Source organism: Citrus sinensis, chromosome 4 (genome assembly GCF_022201045.2).
Source record: "Citrus sinensis cultivar Valencia sweet orange chromosome 4, DVS_A1.0, whole genome shotgun sequence".
Taxonomy (NCBI): Eukaryota; Viridiplantae; Streptophyta; class Magnoliopsida; order Sapindales; family Rutaceae; genus Citrus; species Citrus sinensis.
In genome coordinates this window covers 25,568,319-25,589,993 of record NC_068559.1, presented here as the reverse complement: position 1 = coordinate 25,589,993, position 21,675 = coordinate 25,568,319, and the positions used below count along the sequence as shown (strand labels likewise).

Below are 21,675 nucleotides of genomic sequence, written 5' to 3'. Positions count from 1 at the left end.
ATTTTTTCGGGTTTAACCCGGACCAGACCCGTACTCATAAAAGGCGGGTTTAAATCCGGGTCCGGTATGACTTTTTGGTGTCCGGGTTCGGAACCGGAAACACCAAACCCGGACCTAGACCCGGAAATTGCCATCCTTAGCTATGAACATTATTGTTCATTGCTAAATGTGTACTTTTAGCAATGAAAAAGATTCATCGCTACAAAGTTTTTTTTGCGACGAAATAAGATTTGTCGCTAAAAATACTTTTGGTGATTAATTTGTTTTTGCTAAAAATACTTTTACCGCTAGAATTTAAAAATTCGACGTAAAAAACCTAACGCGACACTCTTATGACGACGAAATGGGGACAAAAATTCTAAATAAAATATATCTAAGTAGAGATTTTATTTACATAATTTTTATAAGTATAGTTTTTATTAAAATAAAAGAAAACATTTAAGTTGTTTTGTCGCTAATGAGAGGTTTTATTAAAATTAATAAAATTACACTAATAAATAAGTTTTTTAAAGTTATATTATGAAATAAATAAAATAAGAATGCAAAAAAGATTGTTGTGATAATTTAATTCTTTAAAAAAGACTCTACAACCTTTAATCTCTAAAATCTAAAATTTGAGCTTTAAAAAAATAATTTAAATAATGTCAAATAACTCCATTCAAAATGCAATCAAATAATATTAAAATTTAACTTATAAAATCAAATAAAACTTATGATTATCGATAAGATATTGTACAACACGAGAGATGCGCTAAGCCAATTAGTTAAGTTTACTGTTTAGACCATGTATTGCCACATGACCACATTTATTTAGGGTGCGTTTGAGATTGAGATTGAACAACTGTATCTTAAAAGCTATAATACTAAAGTATTTGTTAAACACTAACTGTTGTAATTTGAAAATTATCTTAATATGATTTTTCACTTGTGTAATAAAAAAATTATTATATTTTTAATAATTTTATTAAAATTATTATTTAAAAATTATATTCTTTTATTAATTTTTATTTCATAATTAAATTTTTTTTTTAAAGCAACAATATTTCAATCCCAAACAAACTCTTACACAATTGCACAGCCACGGCCCACGTAAAAAATTAAGAAATAAATAAATAAAAGATTTGGCGGGAAGAGTAAAGCGAAAAGGGTACATCTCAAAATTTCCCACGCATTGCTCCAGACCTCTGAAATGGAAACCGATTCAGACTCCGGCGGCTCTCACATCTCCGCCACTCCTCCCAGATGCCAAAATCCTCCGTCACCGCCGCCGCTGCAGACGAATACTCTCAGTTCCAGCAAATCTAAAGTTCGAGTGGCTCCATCCCATCTCTCAGAAACCAAAAAACCAACCAAATCTAAACCCTCTCAACCGGCCCCGCCCACACCGCCCCCACCGCCATCCGACGCCACTCCTCTTCCAACTCTACCCTTCCAGATCCGCCGTTCATTTTCGCAAAACCCCTCAATCTCTGCCTTTAAGTCCCTCGAAACCCTTCCCGCTGGATTCTGCTTTAGACTCGCTTCCTTCACAAAAATCCAAAAACCTTCTCTCCGGTTCGAGAATGACCAATCTCTCCCTACACCGTCAAATCCCCAAGGTATTAACGAAATCAAAAGTGATGCATTTGCTAAGAAGAAGAAGCAAATTAATTTAGTAAGCGTTGATGTTCCCTTGCCGCCGGCAAAATTGCGAAAATGTAACGGTGAAGGTAACTTCGTGAGGTTGAATCTGAATAACAATAAGCGTAAATTCGCTAACAAAGGTAAAAGAAATAAGTCATTTAGAGGTAAACTCTCTTATAGGAGAAGCAAGAAGAAGTTGAATAAAAATGAAACAGAGAGTAAAGGAGATGAAGATGAATACGGTTTGATTATTGAAAATCTTGAGCAGAATCAGAAGAATAGAAGAGCTGCTAGTGAGCTTGAGTTGGTTGAAGAGGCGGTGAGAGCCGTCAGAGACGAGGCTTCCGATGAGAATCTAGGGAGGTTGTTGAGGCTTGTGTATGGTTATGATTCGTTTCGTGATGGACAGCTAGAGGCCGTAAAGATGGTCCTTGATAAGAAGTCAACGATGCTGGTTTTGCCAACTGGTGCAGGGAAATCGTTGTGTTATCAGATACCGGCAATGATTTTGCCAGGGCTGACTCTGGTTGTTTGTCCCTTAGTGGCGTTAATGATTGATCAATTGAGGCATCTGCCTCCTGTGATTCATGGCGGCTTTTTGAGTAGTAGTCAGGTGGCTTGTTAATCTTTATCTTTCATATGTATATGTATTAATTGATTGATCGCTTGATGCAATTTTTTGTGTCGTATTAGAGACCTGAAGAGGTTGCTGAGACGCTAAGGCTGATTCAAGTAGGGGCAATAAAGGTGAGTTCTTCTACAATTTCACACACACTGATTTGTTTTAGTTAATTCTTTACTTCTTTCTCTGTTGCCAGAAGCTAAATATCTTCTTTTGGCTGACTTGTTCATCAGGTGCTTTTTGTTTCTCCAGAAAGATTTTTAAATGCAGATTTTTTGTCAATATTTACTGCTACTTCATTGATATCACTTGTTGTGGTTGATGAAGCTCACTGTGTATCTGAGTGGTAAGTGGTTGTGCCTTTTCTTGTTGAAAGTTTTGTGGATATTAATAGGTGAAACCTTCCATTGGAATTCAGTAAGAGTGAATCCATCAACAGGTCACATAATTTTCGTCCCTCATACATGAGGCTTAGAGCGTCCTTACTTCGAGCAAGGCTCAATGTTGAGTGCATTCTTGCAATGACTGCAACTGCCACAACCACCACTTTGCGTGATGTTATGTCTGCTCTGGAGATTCCATTAAGCAATCTCATTCAAAAAGCTCAATTAAGGGACAATTTACAATTATCAGTTTCTTTGAGTGGTAATAATAGGCAAGTGCAGATGCTTCATTTCTTTTCCTTTCCTTTCTCTTATCTTTTATCTTATATGGGTGATTAAATGATTTTTTTTTTAATTTACTGATTAATATCTTCGCTTTTCTAGAATGAAAGATCTGCTTATGTTGATGAAGTCTTCTCCTTTCACAGAAGTTCAAAGCATTATTATATACTGCAAATTTCAGGTAAGCATGTGCATAAATGCTTTTAACACTTTCTACATTGTTCCTGATGCTTATTGAGAGACGACCTCATAACCCTTTGAGTTGGTTATTCTCAAGGTGCTTTGGTTCCCTATAATGCCATTTAGGTCTTCCTGTATATTTGCTTCCGATATCCAGATTTATGGAATCTGCACCTAAATTCTGGTAGCAAGGAAACAGTATATTGTTTGTAATCCTCAGTGGACACATGTATATATCAGTGTAACGATGTTTTTTTGAATTGGGTCGCTGAGCTCTGTTTCTTGACAATGATTGGTAATTAATAGTTGTGTATGAATTTTTGCAGTTTGAAACTGATCTGATAAGCAGATATTTATGTGATAACAGTATCTCTGTGAAGGTGAGTACTCTTGCCCCCCCTCCCCCCACATTGGAATATTCTCCATTTAATTGTATTTTAATATTAAGTGGACCTGACATGGTTATTGGTTTTAGAGTTATCACAGTGGAATCCCTGCAAAGGATCGAAGTCGTATACAGGAGTTGTTTTGCTCTAACAAGATTAGAGTGGTGCGTCAAATTTTCTTGTAGTTTTGAAGCATGAATGTCCATCCTATTGGAATAATCATGGATATGTAACTCCTTTTTGTTCTAGAGTTTACACAACACTAGCAATGACAAAATAACTGCCTTCATTTTTTGGTGAAAGGTTGTTGCAACTGTGGCATTTGGCATGGGACTGGACAAGAGGGATGTTGGAGCTGTAAGAAAACTATACCCATGAGTACTATTTAGATTCAGCATTACGTTCACAAGCAACATTCGGGGCATCTAAGAAGTAGACATTGGTGCTGCATGCTGATTTCATTTTAAATCTTGTGGTTCACATAAGGGCAGGCCAATGTGGGAGGCTTCTCTGCTCCTGCTTTGTGATGGTCATCTTATACAAGTTTGATTCTAACAGGAGTAGAGTTTCCTGAAAATAAAATAAAATAATTGGCCTAGTCACATAATGGAATTAGTTTAGTGTAGAACTCCCCCGACTCCCCTTTCCCCTCCCTCAATATCTTCTGTCCTGTCTGTGCCCATGCTTTGGTAATTGTTTGATTATCCTTGTGGAATTACTGGTACCCTCGATTTTATTCAGCTGACATGTTTATCTGTCCGTGTAGATATCCTTGTATCAAAAGATGTGTTGATCATACATTCTCTTAGATATTAGCTGAAATACTTTGTTTTTTATCAGGTAATTCATTACAGCTTGCCAGAAAGCTTGGAAGAGTATGTACAGGTTCATATTTACTTCCAAAGTAAAATCTATTTGATTGGATTTTCTGTCTATCACATCTTAACAAAATAAATTGATGACATTTCATAGGAGATAGGACGTGCTGGACGGGATGGGAGGTTGTCCTATTGCCATCTGTTTTTGGATGATATCACATATTTCAGGCTCCGTAGTCTTATGTACAGGTGATTAACTCTTAATTATATCCTACATTGATTGTATTAGGGTTTAAAAACTCTGGAAATTGATTTTAGATCTTTTCTCAGTGACGGAGTAGACGAATATGCAATAAACAAGTTCCTCTGTCAAGTTTTCACCAATGGCATGAATTCACATGGGAAACTTTGTTCATTAGTCAAAGAATCAGCCTCCCGCAAATTTGATATAAAAGAAGAGGTTCTCTCCTTGTACTACTGCTGCATTAACATTATGAATGTGTATAATTCGCCAACAGGAAACTTTATGTTTCAGAAGTTATTGATTTGCTTCATATAACTTGTGTTGATAATACTCTGAGTTAGTCTTTTATTATCACACAACAATTTGCTACTGTTTCCATTTTATGTTTGTAGTCTGATGATTATCAAAAGACCTCTATTTTACTTTGAAAAAATGTTGACCGTCAATAATGTGTGCACATGTTTCCTTATTTTATGTGCTTTACTTTATGGGACCATGGCCACTACATTTCCATTCATAATTCATTGATAGATATCTTTCCACACACACAACACCATGCAAAATCATATTGGCGCCTGAAATTTGCTGTAAGTAGTGAAGGAAATGTTGACTTGCCTTTGACATATTCAGTAGTAAGGTTTGCTGTGTTTTGATCCTGCCAGGTGATGCTTAATTTTGCTGTGTTTTGATCCTGCCAGGTGATGCTTACTCTTTTGACATGCTTGGAGTTGGGTGAAATACAATATTTGCAATTACTCCCAGAGCTGAAAGTAACATGTACATTAAATTTCCATAAGGTAATGTCTTCATAATTATGTTGCATGTCCCATTACTTTATTATCTGGCTTGCATGCAATATCTATCTGGTTTAGCAATTGATATATCATGTTCAATTTCATAGAATATGCTAACAAAAACATAGATAATTTCGCTTCAAGTCTTAGCCTTGGAAATTTGTTTTTAAATGTTGGCAAAGAGAGAATTGATAATCCTCATTTGAACTTTTCATTGCATGCTATGATGTTATTGTATTTCATCTTGCAACACCTGATGGAAATTTGTAATAGTGCAGACCACTCCAACTTTGCTAGCTGATAAGGATAAGATGGTTGCAACAATTCTAAAGAAGTGAGAGTTCTTTTCACTTCTGACCATTTAAAGATGTCAAATCTACTTAAGATTGTAAAACTCTAGATAAATTCAGTAATAATTCATAAATTTTCAGGTCTGAGACTAAACAGGGGCAATATGTGTTTGACATACCTACTGTGGCAAATAGCATCGGAGCTACAACTATTGATGTATCAAACCAGTTGCTGAATCTCAAGGTTTGGATTATTCGAGAGTGTTTGTCTTTTTGGGAGTTGCATAACTTATTTTAGCGGAAGCTTCTTTTTTCTCACCAACTTCATTTTGAAACATAATATTTATGAAACTCTCTCTTTTGTTGGGTATCTTAGATGAGAGGAGAAATAACATACGAGCTGAAGGATCCAGCCTATTGTTATACAATTGTGGAAGTTCCTAGTGATTTTTGTGCTCTATCAGCACATCTTACCAAATGGTTGTCAGAGGTCGAAAATTGCAAGGTGATTGTTCTAGCATAGTCAGTTTCAAGTTGGTTTTCAGTTGCGTTATGCTGCTATATGGGACTCAAATATCAGGTTGTCTATAGGAAGTATCCATGCTGCCTATTAGGACTACTGTTGTAGACTAAACTTTTTTCAGTAAATGCTGTCTTCCTGATAATAAAATGATATGGTCCCTTCTGTTGCCACTTTTGTCCCAGGTTTTGTAAGCCAGACAAAGTATCAGGTTATTAAGCACCCAATATAAACACCTATCAGTTGTGAAGTCCTTTTCTCTTCTTTTGGCTATCTTTCTAAAGCTTACGAATTGATAGCAATGAGAGTTGGGGCTGGTCATTAATTAGGCATGATCACATAAGCATACACATACCAATAAATATGTTCTCTTCATGAATGCTACAGACTAGGTGATTGGCTTGTATTGAGTTTTTTTCTAGTTGTGTTTGTTTCTGTTTCTTTCTAATTATTTTCCTCAACCTGATACCCTCTTTTTGAGTTAGGTACGCAAATTGGATAGAATGTTCCATGCAGCAGTCTTTGCAGTGGATGTTTGCGAGAAGACGCACGGTTGCAATGGTTCACTGCATACCCCTTGCTTGCAAAAGAATATTTTGGATTACTTCAGGGGTGATGATAATTGCGATGTTCCTAATAAGATTGGCCAGAGCAGGTAAATACATTTTCTTCCAACTATATTTAGCATGCATAGATAGCAGAGAAGAAAATATTGATCAGCACTTGTTACTTTATTCCTAATGATATTCAATGGTGCTAGTTCTTGATGTAAATCAAGTGATCACCCCACCTGTACACTGAATTTTTGACATTCTTCTTTCACTTGTAGATGTTATTGATCTTACTGACTGAAATTTCATATATATATATATTTGCAGCCCATTTTTACGAGCAGATATAAAGGTGATTTGCTCTGTATTTATTTTCCATTCCCAAGGAATCTCATGCTTGGTAGTGTTGAGATATTTGTTCTTTTTCTGGATACCAGGTGTTTTTGCAGAGCAACTTAAATGCCAAATTTACCCCTAGAGCTGTTGCGAGGATATTGCATGGCATTGCAAGCCCAGCCTATCCATCCACAATTTGGTCTAAAACACATTTCTGGTATCTTAAAAAAGAAAACCATTTTATTTTAAAGCACATTTTTTTCCCCTTTCATCTAACTGAAAAATCTAGAATGCTGAACTATTAGTCTAATTAGTAATATGTCAGCAATAGTTGATATATCTAGTTGAAAACCAAACAGACGTCATATTGTACGAGCAATTTATTGATGTTGTTTTCTCATGCAACTTCTAACATAAGAAATGTAAGATTTTGAACAACTAACTTTGACTGTGTACTGTTGTGATTTGCTGAAAATTCATCAGAATAATTTCATGTTTCATCAATTGAAAGCTGAACTAGTTATGCTGATAATGGGTTACAGGGGAAGGTATGTGCAAATAAACTTCCAAGTCGTAATGGAAGCAGCAAAGGCTGAACTCCTGAATTTTGCTGGGAAGGATGTGCTCTAGCCGCTAAAGAATCAGTGGTACATTGTGTAGCAGTTGAATTGGAGACCATTTGAAGGTAACACCAAAATAGCACTGTGAACTATTGTTACCTGGTTGAAATAAGAGCTTTTTCCATCTGTTTTGTACTTTCAGATGTTCCTGAACTTGTCAGAGTCTCGGTAATCCAGAATTGAATGCACAGTTTAATGTAAGCATCCTTCAACCAGATCATATTTTAACAATGACTTGACTAATCAACTTGCTGGCATGTTAATATCTATGGGTGGTAAGATGCTTAACACCTCTGTTTTTATCTCTCTTCTCTGTTTTGTACTAGTTGAGCCTCAGCAACTGACCTAGTACATATGTCTGAAAAAACAAAAGAAATATAATCCACATAACATTTTCAGTTTTGAATCATGAATGAGTGGCAACATTAAAAAGTGTTGAGACTGTAAATACATTGACAGGATCTGCTGCAGGATTATAGCTCTATTGACTAGAAAATTGTAACTCCTGTGCCATTCATAGCTGTAACGATAAGAGTGAGATAAGCATTACTGGATTCTAAATACAAAATAGATCATTAATTTGAAAAAATCCATATATATTGGACTTGCATATTACAACAGTGAATTTTCACAATTTGATAATATTGCCTTTTCCCCGAAAAATTTTGTAACATTTTAAGAGTAAAATTATAGTCAGCAGCGGTATATTACAAATCACCGTAGAACCAATTATGTGAAAATCTATTCGAAAATGATATGGCAATAATCTTTCTAAGTTATTCTTGGCTTCAGTCAATATTATACAAGTAAATGCTTGAGCATTAAACACAGCTACTGATGGTGGATATTCAATGTGTAGTGAAGTGTTGACGGGCAGTGTCCCTGACTGATGATGCTTTAGCCTTGAGTGGCTGCCTCAGAACTTTGATATCGAAATGTCAGTTCATAGTTCCATGTTAAGTGACAGTAGCGAACGGTTGCCTTGATTAAGTTTGTGAGATGTAACTTGATTGTGTATATATTATTATTTACATGTTTTTAGTTTTTCAGTTGCCTTTAATTGGGAATGACTATTGAGTGAGCCAGAAACTATGGGAATTGGCAGTGTTTATACAGTGATTTTCCTTCTGATCCTATTGAGTTTTGATAACAAATCAAATAACGAAAACTCTATACTACGAATTTGTATATATTGTTGGAAACAAGTAAACAATTTTACCAGTTAAAAGCAATTATCAGTTCAGTTGTGTACGCAAAAGGATCTTTGGCAGAAGAAAATGCCTACAACAAATTAGACTAAATCGGAAGCTAGTTCTTTTTTTGGCAAAATCATATAGTTTTTTTTTTTAAAATAAAATAAAATAAAAATCCTATAACTTTGTAATAATAATATATTTGTTTATTTATTTACAAAATTGAGATATAAAAAATTCTCATTCCAAATGTAGTGCGGCCAATCAACAAGTATCACACAGTAAATGTCCATATAATATAATAAATGTTTGTTTACCAACGCCAACCTTATAACTAATTATTTAATACCAAAATTGAGGAACGCGTTGCGACTTAATTACAAGTGACAGAAGAGCACGTTATAAAAATAAATAAATAAATAGTTTATTATTATAATTCCGAAGAAGAGAACAAGTTGAGTTGGGGGGTGGGGGGGTTTATATTCGAGCAAGATTTGAACTAGTGAGCATATTCAGTCGGGTGAAAGAAGGCAACGACCGTTAGTTGTTTTTCCAAGAAAAAGTTTCCCCAAACTGCAGGCCTCAACAACGGGCACGGGCAACATCAACGAAACAAAAGAAGAAAGAAGAAACCAGACTCATTACTCTTATTAATTAAATATTTATTCTTCTTCTTCTTCTTATTAATTCTAGAACAGTCAAGCTCTCTCTCTCCCCTTCCGAAGAATCAAACTAAACACCCGCCTTTAAAGAAAGAAAGATATATCCAATTTTAACCTTTTTTTTCTTTTTAATTCATTCATTCATTGCAACCATTTCTTGATTGAGATGGATGATTTTTCTGACTCTGTTTCGACGACATCTTCTTCTTCTTCTTCTTCGTCATCGTCGTCTATAATTACGAATTTTCCTCTCATTTCAGCTTTTGTCGCCTTTACCATCGCCCAATGCGCCAAATTCTTCACTGCCTGGTATTTTTTTTTTCTTCCCTTTCTCTTCCTCTCAATCAATTGGGTTGTTTAATTTCGATTAACCTTGGAATTCGGATCTGGTTATGATCTGTTTGTTGGTTTTGGATTTGTTTGTTTACGAGATTTGTGATTAGTGCCCTGCTTACATGTGAATTAAGTTGTTTGTGATTAGTGCCCTGCTAGCAATTTTTATGTTTTAAAGGTGGTCTTTATTTTCTCGATTTAATTTGTTTATATGATTCTTGTAGGTAGAGATCAGTTAAAACATTGTCCAAATTTATTTATTTATTTATCTTGGAATTATGGCTTTGCTGAGATCTTGAAATGAATAAGAACTAATAATTATTTTGATTAGTCATGAATCAAACTCATGGGTTTCTGCTGGATAAGCCCGAGTTCTTGGGGTGGACGCTGTAATTCTTTTTTCACTTCAGAATACGGTCATAGGCAGCTTGCTGAATTGTGGGGTTCCTCAAGTCTTTTCTTGTTACTTTGAACAGTTTTTATCATGTTTGGAATCAATAATGTAGGGAATTTGTTGGTTATCAATTGTCTTTTGCAAGTGAGACTTTTCTTTGTTTTGCCTTTTCTCATTTTGGTGCTGTCTAATTATTGCAAAAAGCACCTTTTTCCTGGGAGTCCCAACCGTCTGTTTCTTGCGAAATGTTATGCAGGAGAGAATCCGTGCCTAGGAAACTTTACCTGATAATTATGCAAATGGGGAATTTCTTTGGTAAATTTTGCGTTATGATCTTAGTAACTTTTAGATAGCTACTTTCCTATGTGTATATGCTTACAGCTATACTCATATTGGTGAATCTTGCTTTTTTGTAATTTAAATTATCCTGAGAAGCTTAAGCTTTGCTAGACTTGCAGGTACAAGGAAAGACGATGGGATCTCAAGCAACTTATTGGATCTGGAGGAATGCCGTCTTCCCACTCTGCAACTGTCACAGCTCTAGCAATGGCAGTTGGGTTTCAAGAAGGTTTTGGTGGGCCGCTGTTTGCTACTGCTCTGATATTGGCATGTGTGGTACAATCCCTTTCTCCATCTTGTTTTACCTGGCATATAAGTCAACTGCTAATCAAAGTAATAATCCCGATATGACAGGGTCCACCGTGATTGACATATAGGTGACATTTATTTAATTCTTATAGAACAACTCTCAATGTTTTAAAGTAGTATTATTTTAAGATCTCATTATACCTAGTGTGAGTTTTTATATGTACTGCTCTCTCATTGTCAGCTGTGTGAGTGACATATTTCATACTAGGATGATTTTATTTTATTTGCTACAATCATGATGTTGTGGAAGATGTCATTCTTATTGATGAATATTGCTATTCTAATGTTGAATAATCATGGCAGGTGATGTATGATGCGACCGGTGTAAGATTACAAGCCGGGCGCCAGGCAGAGGTTTGATGCTCTTGCTGCTTTTAGTTTCTCCCCTGCTTCCCCATTGTCACCCCTATCACGAATCTTTATATAAGAGAAATGGCATGGCATAGAAGCTTTATTGGTTGATTGTATGCCTTGTCCAAGACTTATTATTTTATTAATATTATGAAATTCTTGTTTGAATTTTGCTTCATTTTTATTTTTCATGTATTTGAACTGGATATTCTTCAGGTCTTAAATCAAATTGTATATGAACTTCCTGCTGAACATCCTCTGGCTGAAAGCAGACCATTGCGTGAACTTCTTGGTCACACCCCTGCTCAGGTATGGTAAATCGCAACGAATTTTTTACCCATAAGTTACTGATGACTACACATTATATATCTACTGCCATTGGGTGTCTTTAAGTCTGTAGTTTCCCCATCCGTTGTGGTCAAAATTAACCCCAACCTTGTAGGCAATACATTCAATATCTGTAAGTACTTTAATTGACCTTCAATATCTATATATACTGATGGAAGTTGTAGGTTGAGAAATCTTTAGATATACATATATAAATTCATTTGCAGAATGTGTGAGTCTTGTATGAATCAATCTTTTTTTAAAAAAAATTGTTTATCCCTTTTAATTGCAGGTCATTGCTGGTGCGTTACTTGGAATTGTCACTGCAGTTATAGGCCATGCGATCATCCTAGTTTGTAGCCAAATTTAAGATCAAATAAATCCTTTATATCATCTTAAGACATCGATGATATTTGATCATGCCATATAACAGGACACTGGCTAGATCTATGACCGGAATCATTTTCCATTTCTAATGCTAAATCTCTGGTCTTTATCTTGGCAAGTTCTTCCAATGAACTACATTGAAATGATAGCATTTCTCAAATGTAATTTGATTGATTGTACTAGTTAATGTAATGGCAACGTCTGTCAAATATGAGCAACGAAATGGCAAAAATACGCAGTTTCGATCAGTATACACTCTTTGGAATGATATGCACTCGACTTTGGCCCCACGTCTCACCTTAATAATAATACCACTACAATCTTTTAGAAATGCTCTATAAAATTGGTTGTCTGAGTGGGGAAAAGAAAAAAGAGGGGAAAAAAAGGACATATATATTTTGACTACAATATTCTAATCTATGCGACTTTATTCCTCTATACTTGCATGCATCACAGTGCGTGGATAAGTAAACATGTGGGGAACAGCTCCTTCCATCGAATTAAGAAGTGGCATCAGTAAACATGTCTTCAAAGAATCATGGTTCATGGTTATGTTGTTCCTTCTACATTGACTGGCTTTATTCCCAGAACAGCGGAAAAAGCCATTTCCATCTCCAATTTGGGGTTTCCAGAAACACCTGATTTTGAACGCCAGGCAATGTGGTCATCAGGTCGGACCAAGATGGCTCCCTTGTCAGTCATCTTACAGATCCTCCACCATGACAATGAATCTGATGACTTTTTAACTTCTACAACATCTATGTAGTTCTTCCAAGGTGCCAATTCTGCAGCACTTCTGAATTCAACTTCATTCGTAGTACCAGCAGGCCACAACACACATACCTTAGTAGGAACTTTGAAATCCTCGGCCACCTTCAATGCAGCACGAGCAAGATGGTAGGACTCTTCTACTGGTGCTATTATGAGGAGGAATTCAACTTTATCTCCAGACACAAGATCCAGTGTAGAGATGATCTCCTACAATGTGACAAAACATGAATCAGTTATGCTGCCATCTAAAATGGGCTTGAATATCATATATGCAATTGGCCTTTTCAAAAATGATTGATTCCAGCTAATCAGTTGCTGAGTAAATGGAACTGGGAACTCCTGATTTCAAAAACTGTGAACTCTCCATGGATGAAAAAAAATGCAAGGCCAGCCATATATATAGAGCAATAAATAGTATAGAAAAGACTAGTTACATTACCCGATTTCTTACTGTTGACAACACCCTCACATTCATATGGGGCAGCCTTGATCCTGGATTTGCAGAAGGAACAAAGTCCCTCCGATGACCCGTAGGTGCCTCTGGAGCGCCAACCTCACAATCACTATCAGGAACAAGTGCTCCTTTAAGGTACCTTAAAAATTGATAAATAAAGACAGTAGTTCAGAAACTCCGAAATTGAAAGGGCTTGTCTGAAGGGAATGACCGAAGACTAATTCTGTTTCTCTTGAAGTGGAAATAAAACCACAGAATAGGGAGTTTGAAGGGTGAAATAATAGAGCTGATCTTCTGTTTAGAGGAACTTTGCATCACATAGCCATGTTAAGGGGACACCAAAATAAGCTGATGACCAAAACTCCCAAGTTTGTGATACCGAAAATATATTTTTTCAGAATTAGATTGATGTAGAAAGGAATTTGAGATTGAAGAAGCCGTAACGTGTAGAGCTGAAAGGTTATTATGAAAGTGAACGTGACACCTGAAACCAAGATCTTCAGCAGGAAACTGGAGTTGGAGACTCTTTCCTTCTTCAAATATATGCCTCAATTTGGCAAGCCTTGAAGATCCAAGAGGGTTGCTTTCGTTCAGAAGAGATTCTGATAGCTGTGCACGACCTACCTTAAAAATTCCTTCCAGCAATGCCTTCTGTAGTACAGATGGCAGAACAGAACCAGCCACTCTATTAATTAGTTGATGCACTGCAAAAGCAGAAAATGATAATATTTCACTAATATGTGGGGGTTGGATAAATGTTTGATGAGAAACAGTGGCTAGAAAGAAAGACGGATGACTAAGATGAAAGAATTAAAGCATTAGTTGTATTGGCTTACCGGAGTTTGCAATAGTTGGGTCAAGACCAAGAGCAGAAGGAACTTCCATGGCGGCTCTAAAGTTCTGAACACTAAGTGCAGTGTTGAATTCAGCAATCTGAAAACAGCATATCATGTCATCCATCTATGACATCCATCTATGTCAGAATAGAGAGAGAAGGAAGAAGGCAGAAAGACAAAATCAATACCGGCTTACGTTCTGTTTCGTAAGTATTTAGTATTGAAGCCGGGGCAATATCCTTAAGTACGGAAGCTATTTTCCAGGCAAGATTATGAGCATCCTGAACGCCAGTATTCATTCCTGCACAAAAAATTTTCACAAACTTTTTTATTGTTATACCAACCAATGTAATTAAGAACTTTTTTTTTTGTTCTTTCTTATTTGGTAATTCCCTTTAGTAGAGAATATGAAGCAGGATCTGGACTCTTCATTTCAATTTGCACCAAGGAGGCTTTCTACACCAAACACCATTTCGAATATGATTCTGAGGATCCAATGCAAATATATTTTTATTTTCTATAATTATTTCTCAATCATCAAGAGTTTAAAAGTGTAATGATTCAGTTGCTATCAGTTAACAGAATAGGAGGCACTTTACAGTGTGCACAAAATTTAACTACTAACCAAAACCACCAGCAGGAGGGAACCTATGACAAGCATCACCAGCAAGTATAATCTGATTGTAACAGCATAGAAACTTCTCAGCAACTTCAGCATGCATCACCCATGGCTTTATATCAATCACATCGATGTCTGAAAGTTCCCAACCAACTAATTTGAATATTAACTTCTCGCATATCTACAACAAGTTGTATCCTTCGAAGAATTACTAACAGAGGAGAGAACTTACTTATTTGCATGATGAATCTTATAACTACATATAAAATTGCCCTGCAGGCTTGCGATTTGTATTAATTGAGTTAATGAATTTCTGTCATTCACTTTATCTAACTCTTAACATTGTCATCCTTCACACTTTCCCACACAAAAGGAACTGTGAAGGATGGCATACAAATATTCAGTCTCAAAAAAAAAAAATATCAACAATGAAAGGAAATCACCTCGGGGCTGAAATCTTCAAGGTTTTGCTGAGGAGGGTAAAAAGGCACCTGAGATTATTAGCAACAAGTTACAGATAGTATATCACATTAAAGAAGTACAAATCAACACAACAAAATTCCAAACAGCTTCTACGGCCCACAATACCTGCAATATAAATTCTCCTTCCTTAAGGTCATGAGCTACTAGGACTCCAATAGCTTCAGTATTGAAAATGAAAAATAGCATTCCAGGTCGCTCATTGAGTAGGTAGTCTCCAAGGTCTTTGCTAAGAAAATGAACACTGACAAGCTTTTGCAAGTCTTTTTCACCTACTAGATCTATTCCTACAAGCTTCCTCACAGTACTTCCAGCACCATCTGTACCAATAAGAATATTGCACTGGATATTTCTCTCTGTACATTTCCCTTCCTTGAGAAATGAAGCAATCACATTTATACATTGATCAGTAGCACTGACAGATACACACTCATGCCCCATTAATATTTCCCTTCCCTGGAGCAAGTGGTTGTGAAGGCCCTCCGTACCTTCTGATGTACAAATTTTAAAGTTGAGCTTTTCCAGCTGCTTAAGTAGTAATTTGTTTAATTTGTACTGTGAGAAGTGTGCAACAGAGACTGGGCTGACAACTTTCTCAAAATCTGGTGAGAAATAACAACATAATCAATCAGCAAATTTACATTCTTTCGAAAATTATAATCAGAAAATAAACCATATCATACGATCATAAAATGTGACAAATCTCGTAAAGATGATAAATATGCCTTGTAGTCTTATAATCATGGTCCTATGATGCCAAGAGATGTATCATACCTTGAGGTTGCATGTGGTCCACTGACCCAAGAATTGGACCCGTTACTGATGTACAATATATGAATTTTCTCCACAAATCAACTGGCGGTTGTGACCTTTCAATCTCCTCTGCCAAGCCATCCAATTTCCGAAACACCTAATCAATAATCGCACCTCAATGAAGCCTGAAATCGTTTAAAGCAAACCAATGCATATCTTGCATACAAGAAAATCAACCTCCATAGACCGGTTATTGATAAAATGAGCCTGCGGGTGCGTAGAGAAGGCCTTGTTTTTCTCCAAAACCGAGCATTTTATCCCTACAAAATGTCATTAATCACCAAAAAAACGAAAAAGATTAGAACAAAACCTCCAGTTTTCCCTCTTTCCATGGTAAGAACATGATCTTTTAAGTCTGTAACTATCAATTTCTCTCTTGGAGAAACCAAATTTAAATGAAAACAGATTGAAAATATTATTTCAATTAGTAAATCCTAACCACTCGTGAGAGAAAAAAACTTAGAAGAAACAGAAAAATAGTAAAATGGATCATAAAGTCACCCAGAAGAAGGGAAAACAGAAAATGAAGAGCGTTCAATAACATTCTCAGAGACCACAAGTCAAACATTTTGCTGACAAAATGTTTTATTGCTTTCCTTCATTTCCACACACTTTTCTCAGCAACCAACCACTGAAACACGATTTAATGAAAATGGAAACCAAGAAATTTTAAAATATACCTAATTTTGTGAGAAGTATAGAGAGAACGAGACCGACGGGTCCTGCACCAACTATCAAAACCGGAACCACAGCTTCATTGCTAACGATAGTTTTGGAGTCTGATAAGGCTCTGCATGGAGTATACCCATATGGATATGGGAATGTTTTGATTCTGGAGAAACAGTTAAGTCTTCTCGTAAACGCTACAATCCTCATTGCAGAATTAAGAAAATGGTTTGTCGAAGTGAATGGTAATGGACGATGAAATTTGAAGGAAGTGAAGCTAAGTGTCGCATGGTTTTATAGTTAGTTGATTTTGTTTAATGCGCTCTTTTTTTTTTGTTTTTTGGGGTTCAACTGGGCTTGGCCCGGCTTTCTTAAATGTCCGGCTCTCCTGCCTCTCATCACGTGTGAAGCTTGTAGCTCACTTTAATGCTATAACTGTTGTAAGAAAATAACATGAAAATACTAATTGTAAATTAAAAATTGATGGTGTTTGATAAATTTTTTTCTTAAAATAATAATTTTTTTCATCAAATAACTATGAAATAAATTATCTTAGCTTAAAATCACATATATAAATATTTACTAAATAAAACCTAAATTTTTCTATTGCAATATCCCCAATTCTTTTAGGGTATTTTAGTGAAATTGTCTAAGGTCATCTTAGTCATTTCATTAAAGCAATGGTATTTTTTTTCCCCTAACTCTTAGCTAACCCTAGCCCTTAAGTATATCTAAAAGAAAAAGGACATCTCTATTTTTACAAGACAAAGAAATTGATAAAGAGATGAAGAAACAAAAAGAAAAGAGAGAGAAGAGAATTTCGCCATTGAAATTAGTTTTTAGTTATGCTCATTTTTTTCATTTTTTTTTTAATTTTGCCACCGAAATTCTTCTCCAGATTCAGTTGTGAATGAAGGCATGTTTACTGAGTAATAAAATAAGGCAGTGGTTACGGTGAAGCTGCTCCATTGTAGAGCACTGATAATGCCCGTCAGATCATAATAGTAAGTGCATATTTAATATTTATTTTTATAATCGTACGGTCATCAACAGTGCTCTACTGTTGCACAGTTCTAACACAGTCAGACCCATAAAATACAAGGTTGCTACTTTATGTATAAACAGTTACTTTATGGAATATTTTTTTACTATTACTGCCATGTATGTTGGTTGGTTCAAGTTTTCACGAGGCAAAGTTAATTTATAGGTATATTTTAGGGCTAGAATAGATCTAAACTTTTATTATTATTGTTTAGGGAATGAAATAGGGTGACCAAGATAAAGGTGTTTGCTCATACATTATCGCGCTCTCCTCCAGAGTAAAAGTGAGCAAATAGTTGAGCAGATCACCTCGAGCAGATCACCTTGACCAGGATTTTATTGGTCACCTCGACCAGAATAATATGTGGTGACCTCGAACAGATCACCTCGACCAAGATGTTATTGGTCACCTCGAGCAGATCACATTGACCAGGATATCGTTGGTCACCTCGACCAGAATAATATGTGGTGACCTCGAGCAGATCACCTTGACTAGGATATTATTGGTCACCTCGACCAGAATAATATGTGGTGACCTCGAGCACATCACCTCGACTAGGATGTTATTGGTCACCTCGACCAGGAAGTTACCAGAAAGCACGATTCAGTCAAAACATTTTCTCCGAAATATTAGGGACCATATTCTTAGTGGATGAAAACCGCTATAGTTTTCTATAAAAACCCTAGAAAAGGAAAGGAAAAGGGGTCTTGGGGCTAGCTCTCTCTCTCTCTAAGCAACTGAACCCATTGGACATTTTTCTCTCTCTACCACAGAGAAATTTCTCTTTCGCCTGTGATTTCTTTAAGATTGATTATTTTGAATTCTTTTCCTTTAAATTTACTTAAGAGCTTTTTGTTTAAAGCAATCATAATTAAGCCACATGAATTGTGGTATGGGTTTTTCCAAGTAAGACCCGAATCCCTGACTTGAGCGTCGGAGGGTTCTCGTCGGAAAAACTTCCGGCACCTCCTGACCGTTGGTTGTGTTCACCGGCTCACAGGTTATCTGCTCATGGATTGTCTGCTCATGGGTTATCTGCTCACGGATCGTTTGCTCATGGGTTATCTGCTCATGGATTGCCTGCTCATGAGTTCTCAGCTTATGGATCGTCTGCTCACGGGTTATCTGCTCATGGATTGCCTGCTAATGAGTTCTCTGCTCATGGATCGTCTGCTTATGGGTTATCTGCTCATGGGTTCTCTGCTCATGGATCGTCTGCTCATGGATTATCTGCTCATGGGTTTTCTGCTCATGGGTTTTCTGCTCACAGAACATCTGCTCATAGAAAATCTGCTCATGGTGCTAACTAATCATCAGCTTCCCACCAAACAAATTTAATGATGATGCAAGGATCTAAGATCTGACTAACTTATCCGGATTTCGGCATCAACAATTATTTTGTTTTTTATTTTGCAAATCTAAAAAATCTATGGTTTTAAAGTACATTTCTTTGTATATTAGAATTTTTCTGAAAAACCGTTTTGGCTTTTTTTGTTTTTAGGTCTGAGTCTTTCAGTGTGGTTGACTAAACATAATTATGAAGCTTTGATTAGTACTTGTTTAGTTTTAGATGTTAGTAACACACATAACATAGACTGTATATAAATGCATACTGCTTTAGACGTTAGCTTTCTGAATAATTCTTTTGTACTTGTAAGTGAAGGCTGAGAGATCGAAAGCTTGAGCACAAGAGCGATTGATAAACAAACTTGCAACTACAAGGAGAATAGCTGAAGAAAAACGTGCAAATGCGGAAGCCAAATTGAATGAAAAAGCTATAAAGACCTCTGAGAAAGCAGACTCACTACATAAAAAGGACTGGGCACGTGCCCTCTTCATTCTCTTTCAAGTTACCTTCCCTTTGTTGGTGTAATTATCTACAGCAGCACAACAAAATGCTCAAATCTACCAGCGACTGTTGTTTTATCTCTTGTTTTTTTTTACATAAATATGAGCTTGCATATTCACTTTGGTATTAAAATAATGCCTCTCCAATGAGTCAGTGCCTAGAATAAATATTGGAAATGGAAACCCCCCCACTCTAAGTTAGTCTTTCTACTAATAAAAAAGCATAAATCTTAACACAAATGATTTGTGATTTTTTATTTTTAATTGGATGCATATGCCTTTATAAGCGTTCCAGCTATTTCTTAAGCAAAACTGACTCTTAAAGGCAGCGGTAGAGCATTGATGAGGAATCTGTTTAGAGTGGGTTTTTACATTTATTACTATTAATAGATGCAAATATGGATAGCAAATATTTAATAAGGGTAGCAAGTCCAAAATCTTAAAGGCACCAGTAGAGCAAATTAATATGGGATCAGGCACAAAAATAAGGGCAGCAAGTCCAAAATTACGCAAAATGATTAATGACTAAGACTGGGAGGGATACAATATTCACAATTTCTTTATGTTGTAGTTCATGAGTCCATGACAAACCAATCATACAAAATGAATAATGACCTATCTTACATGGCGGAAATCATAGAATGACAATTTGCAGTTGTCGTCTCATGTATCCTAATTACCTAATGCTTTGATACTGATTAGCTTAGGTAATTTTATGAGCTTGTGTCTGTTCTGCTCCAGGAAATGGAGAGAAATAGAATGTCTTTTATATATACGTCATAAACTAAAATTTCATTAAACTAAACATAAGTATGAGTATAGTAGCACAACTCTCAACTCGCAGAAGCATACAACTAGTACAAACGATTAATGTATGTGGCAAATTTAAATTAGATGTGTGTACATCTAGAAATATCACTATACCTAAACATCCATCATAGATAGATAATTCTATCATGGCACCCCTATTTGGTCATTCACTTATACGAAGATCTTGACCTCTTCAAAATGTGTACTGACTGAATTTCCTGTAAAATCTTATTTTGGCAAATACACAACTACTACCAAGTTACAACAAAATATGAGCAGCAAAATTGGCAATTTGGATCGCATGCGATCTTATGTTCCCCTTTGGGATAATTGAGAAAAAGATGGTTAATATTATTTCTTGTGGCAATATATTCAATTCAGATTCAGAGACCACAAAATATGGCTTTATCCAAATCATCATAAATATTTTCAACCCTTGATCCATTAGAAACTAAAGTTAAAGGTGTATTCTAGAGGAATTAGACACATTTTCCCCATTTCATTTACTAATCATTTTGTAGATCTTGCTCATTATTCTATACTTCTCACATCTTTATATTCTCATTCTTAAATAATGTTTCATATTTTAATTTATAAAATATTACATAAAAAAAAATCATTTCCTTTGTTTAAACAAATTTAAGAAACACCACAAGATAATAACAATACCAAATGCACCTTTTAGGGGTTGTACCACATTATCCTATGCATAAGATAAGTTATAGGCATAAAACATAATATATGTAAGAAGAAAATAAAAATTATCTCTTAACCAACTCGGTAGCTCAAGATATTGGAAGTATAGATAGCCACCATGAGTTTTTTGTAACATTTTAATAGCCACCTCAAGTTTTAGTTTTATATTAACTTATCACTTTTGCATTAACTTCATTAACCACATTTAAAGAATTTAAGTTAAAAACTATTTTACTCTTGAATTTATTTAAGAAGATAAAATTTTATTTTGGGAGGCTCACTAGCTCAAGGAGTAAAAGGATATTTTATCTTCAATTATTTAATAATAACTAATATAGGCACAAAACATAATATATATATATATATATATATAAGAAAAAAATAAAATTATCACTTAACAGCAGCTCAAGATATTGAAAGTATAGATAGACGCCATGAGTTTTTTTATAATATTTTAATATCACCTCAAGTTTTAGTTTTATATTAATTTATCACTTTTGCATTAACTCCATTAACCAAGTTAAAGAATTTAAGTTAAAAAATTATTTTACCCTTGAATTACTTTGGGAGACTCACTCGCTCAAGGAGTTAAATAGTATTTTACCTTAAATTATTTAATGGTAACTAATATAGTTAACTAAACAGAAGTTGGTTGGTATAAAATTAGAACTTGAGCTAGTTTTGAGATATTATTAT

The 21,675-nt window shown here is 35.5% G+C and overlaps 3 protein-coding genes across 5 annotated transcripts; 2 read left to right on the top strand and 1 right to left on the bottom strand.

Moving 5' to 3' along the window:
• Positions 1–1,117: 1,117 nt before the first annotated feature.
• On the top strand, positions 1,118–8,768 carry LOC102618543 (ATP-dependent DNA helicase Q-like 5). Of its 3 annotated transcripts, XR_008054358.1 has the most exons (21): positions 1,119–2,236; positions 2,317–2,370; positions 2,479–2,591; positions 2,685–2,900; positions 3,013–3,091; positions 3,417–3,470; positions 3,566–3,640; positions 3,780–3,833; positions 4,317–4,361; positions 4,449–4,543; positions 4,625–4,754; positions 5,237–5,335; positions 5,611–5,666; positions 5,764–5,866; positions 5,999–6,127; positions 6,628–6,797; positions 7,021–7,045; positions 7,131–7,246; positions 7,572–7,714; positions 7,792–7,846; positions 8,509–8,768. XR_008054358.1 is itself a non-coding variant. In XM_052440337.1 (19 exons), the coding sequence occupies exons 1-19, from the start codon at positions 1,190–1,192 to the stop codon at positions 7,657–7,659; spliced, it is 2,748 nt and encodes a 915-aa protein (XP_052296297.1). In that variant the 5' UTR covers positions 1,119–1,189; the 3' UTR covers positions 7,660–8,768. The 3 variants fall into 3 exon arrangements, 1 of the variants encoding a protein (XP_052296297.1); XR_008054359.1 differs by lacking the exons at positions 7,021–7,045; positions 7,131–7,246 and having other exon boundaries at positions 1,118–2,236; XM_052440337.1 differs by having other exon boundaries at positions 7,572–8,768.
• A 577-nt stretch (positions 8,769–9,345) lies between these two features.
• LOC102619129 (uncharacterized) lies at positions 9,346–12,192 on the top strand. The gene is made up of 5 exons (XM_025101375.2): positions 9,346–9,813; positions 10,690–10,846; positions 11,183–11,233; positions 11,447–11,539; positions 11,850–12,192. Exons 1-5 carry the CDS (start codon positions 9,671–9,673, stop codon positions 11,925–11,927), a joined length of 522 nt encoding a protein of 173 aa, XP_024957143.1. The 5' UTR covers positions 9,346–9,670; the 3' UTR covers positions 11,928–12,192.
• A 58-nt stretch (positions 12,193–12,250) lies between these two features.
• LOC102618827 (uncharacterized) lies at positions 12,251–16,908 on the bottom strand. The gene is made up of 11 exons (XM_006483984.4): positions 16,598–16,908; positions 16,095–16,177; positions 15,879–16,014; positions 15,213–15,706; positions 15,068–15,115; positions 14,631–14,805; positions 14,194–14,306; positions 14,006–14,102; positions 13,654–13,873; positions 13,155–13,308; positions 12,251–12,922 (listed from the first exon to the last, which is right to left on the bottom strand). The coding sequence occupies exons 1-11, from the start codon at positions 16,791–16,793 to the stop codon at positions 12,494–12,496; spliced, it is 2,145 nt and encodes a 714-aa protein (XP_006484047.1). The 5' UTR covers positions 16,794–16,908; the 3' UTR covers positions 12,251–12,493.
• Positions 16,909–21,675: the final 4,767 nt, after the last annotated feature.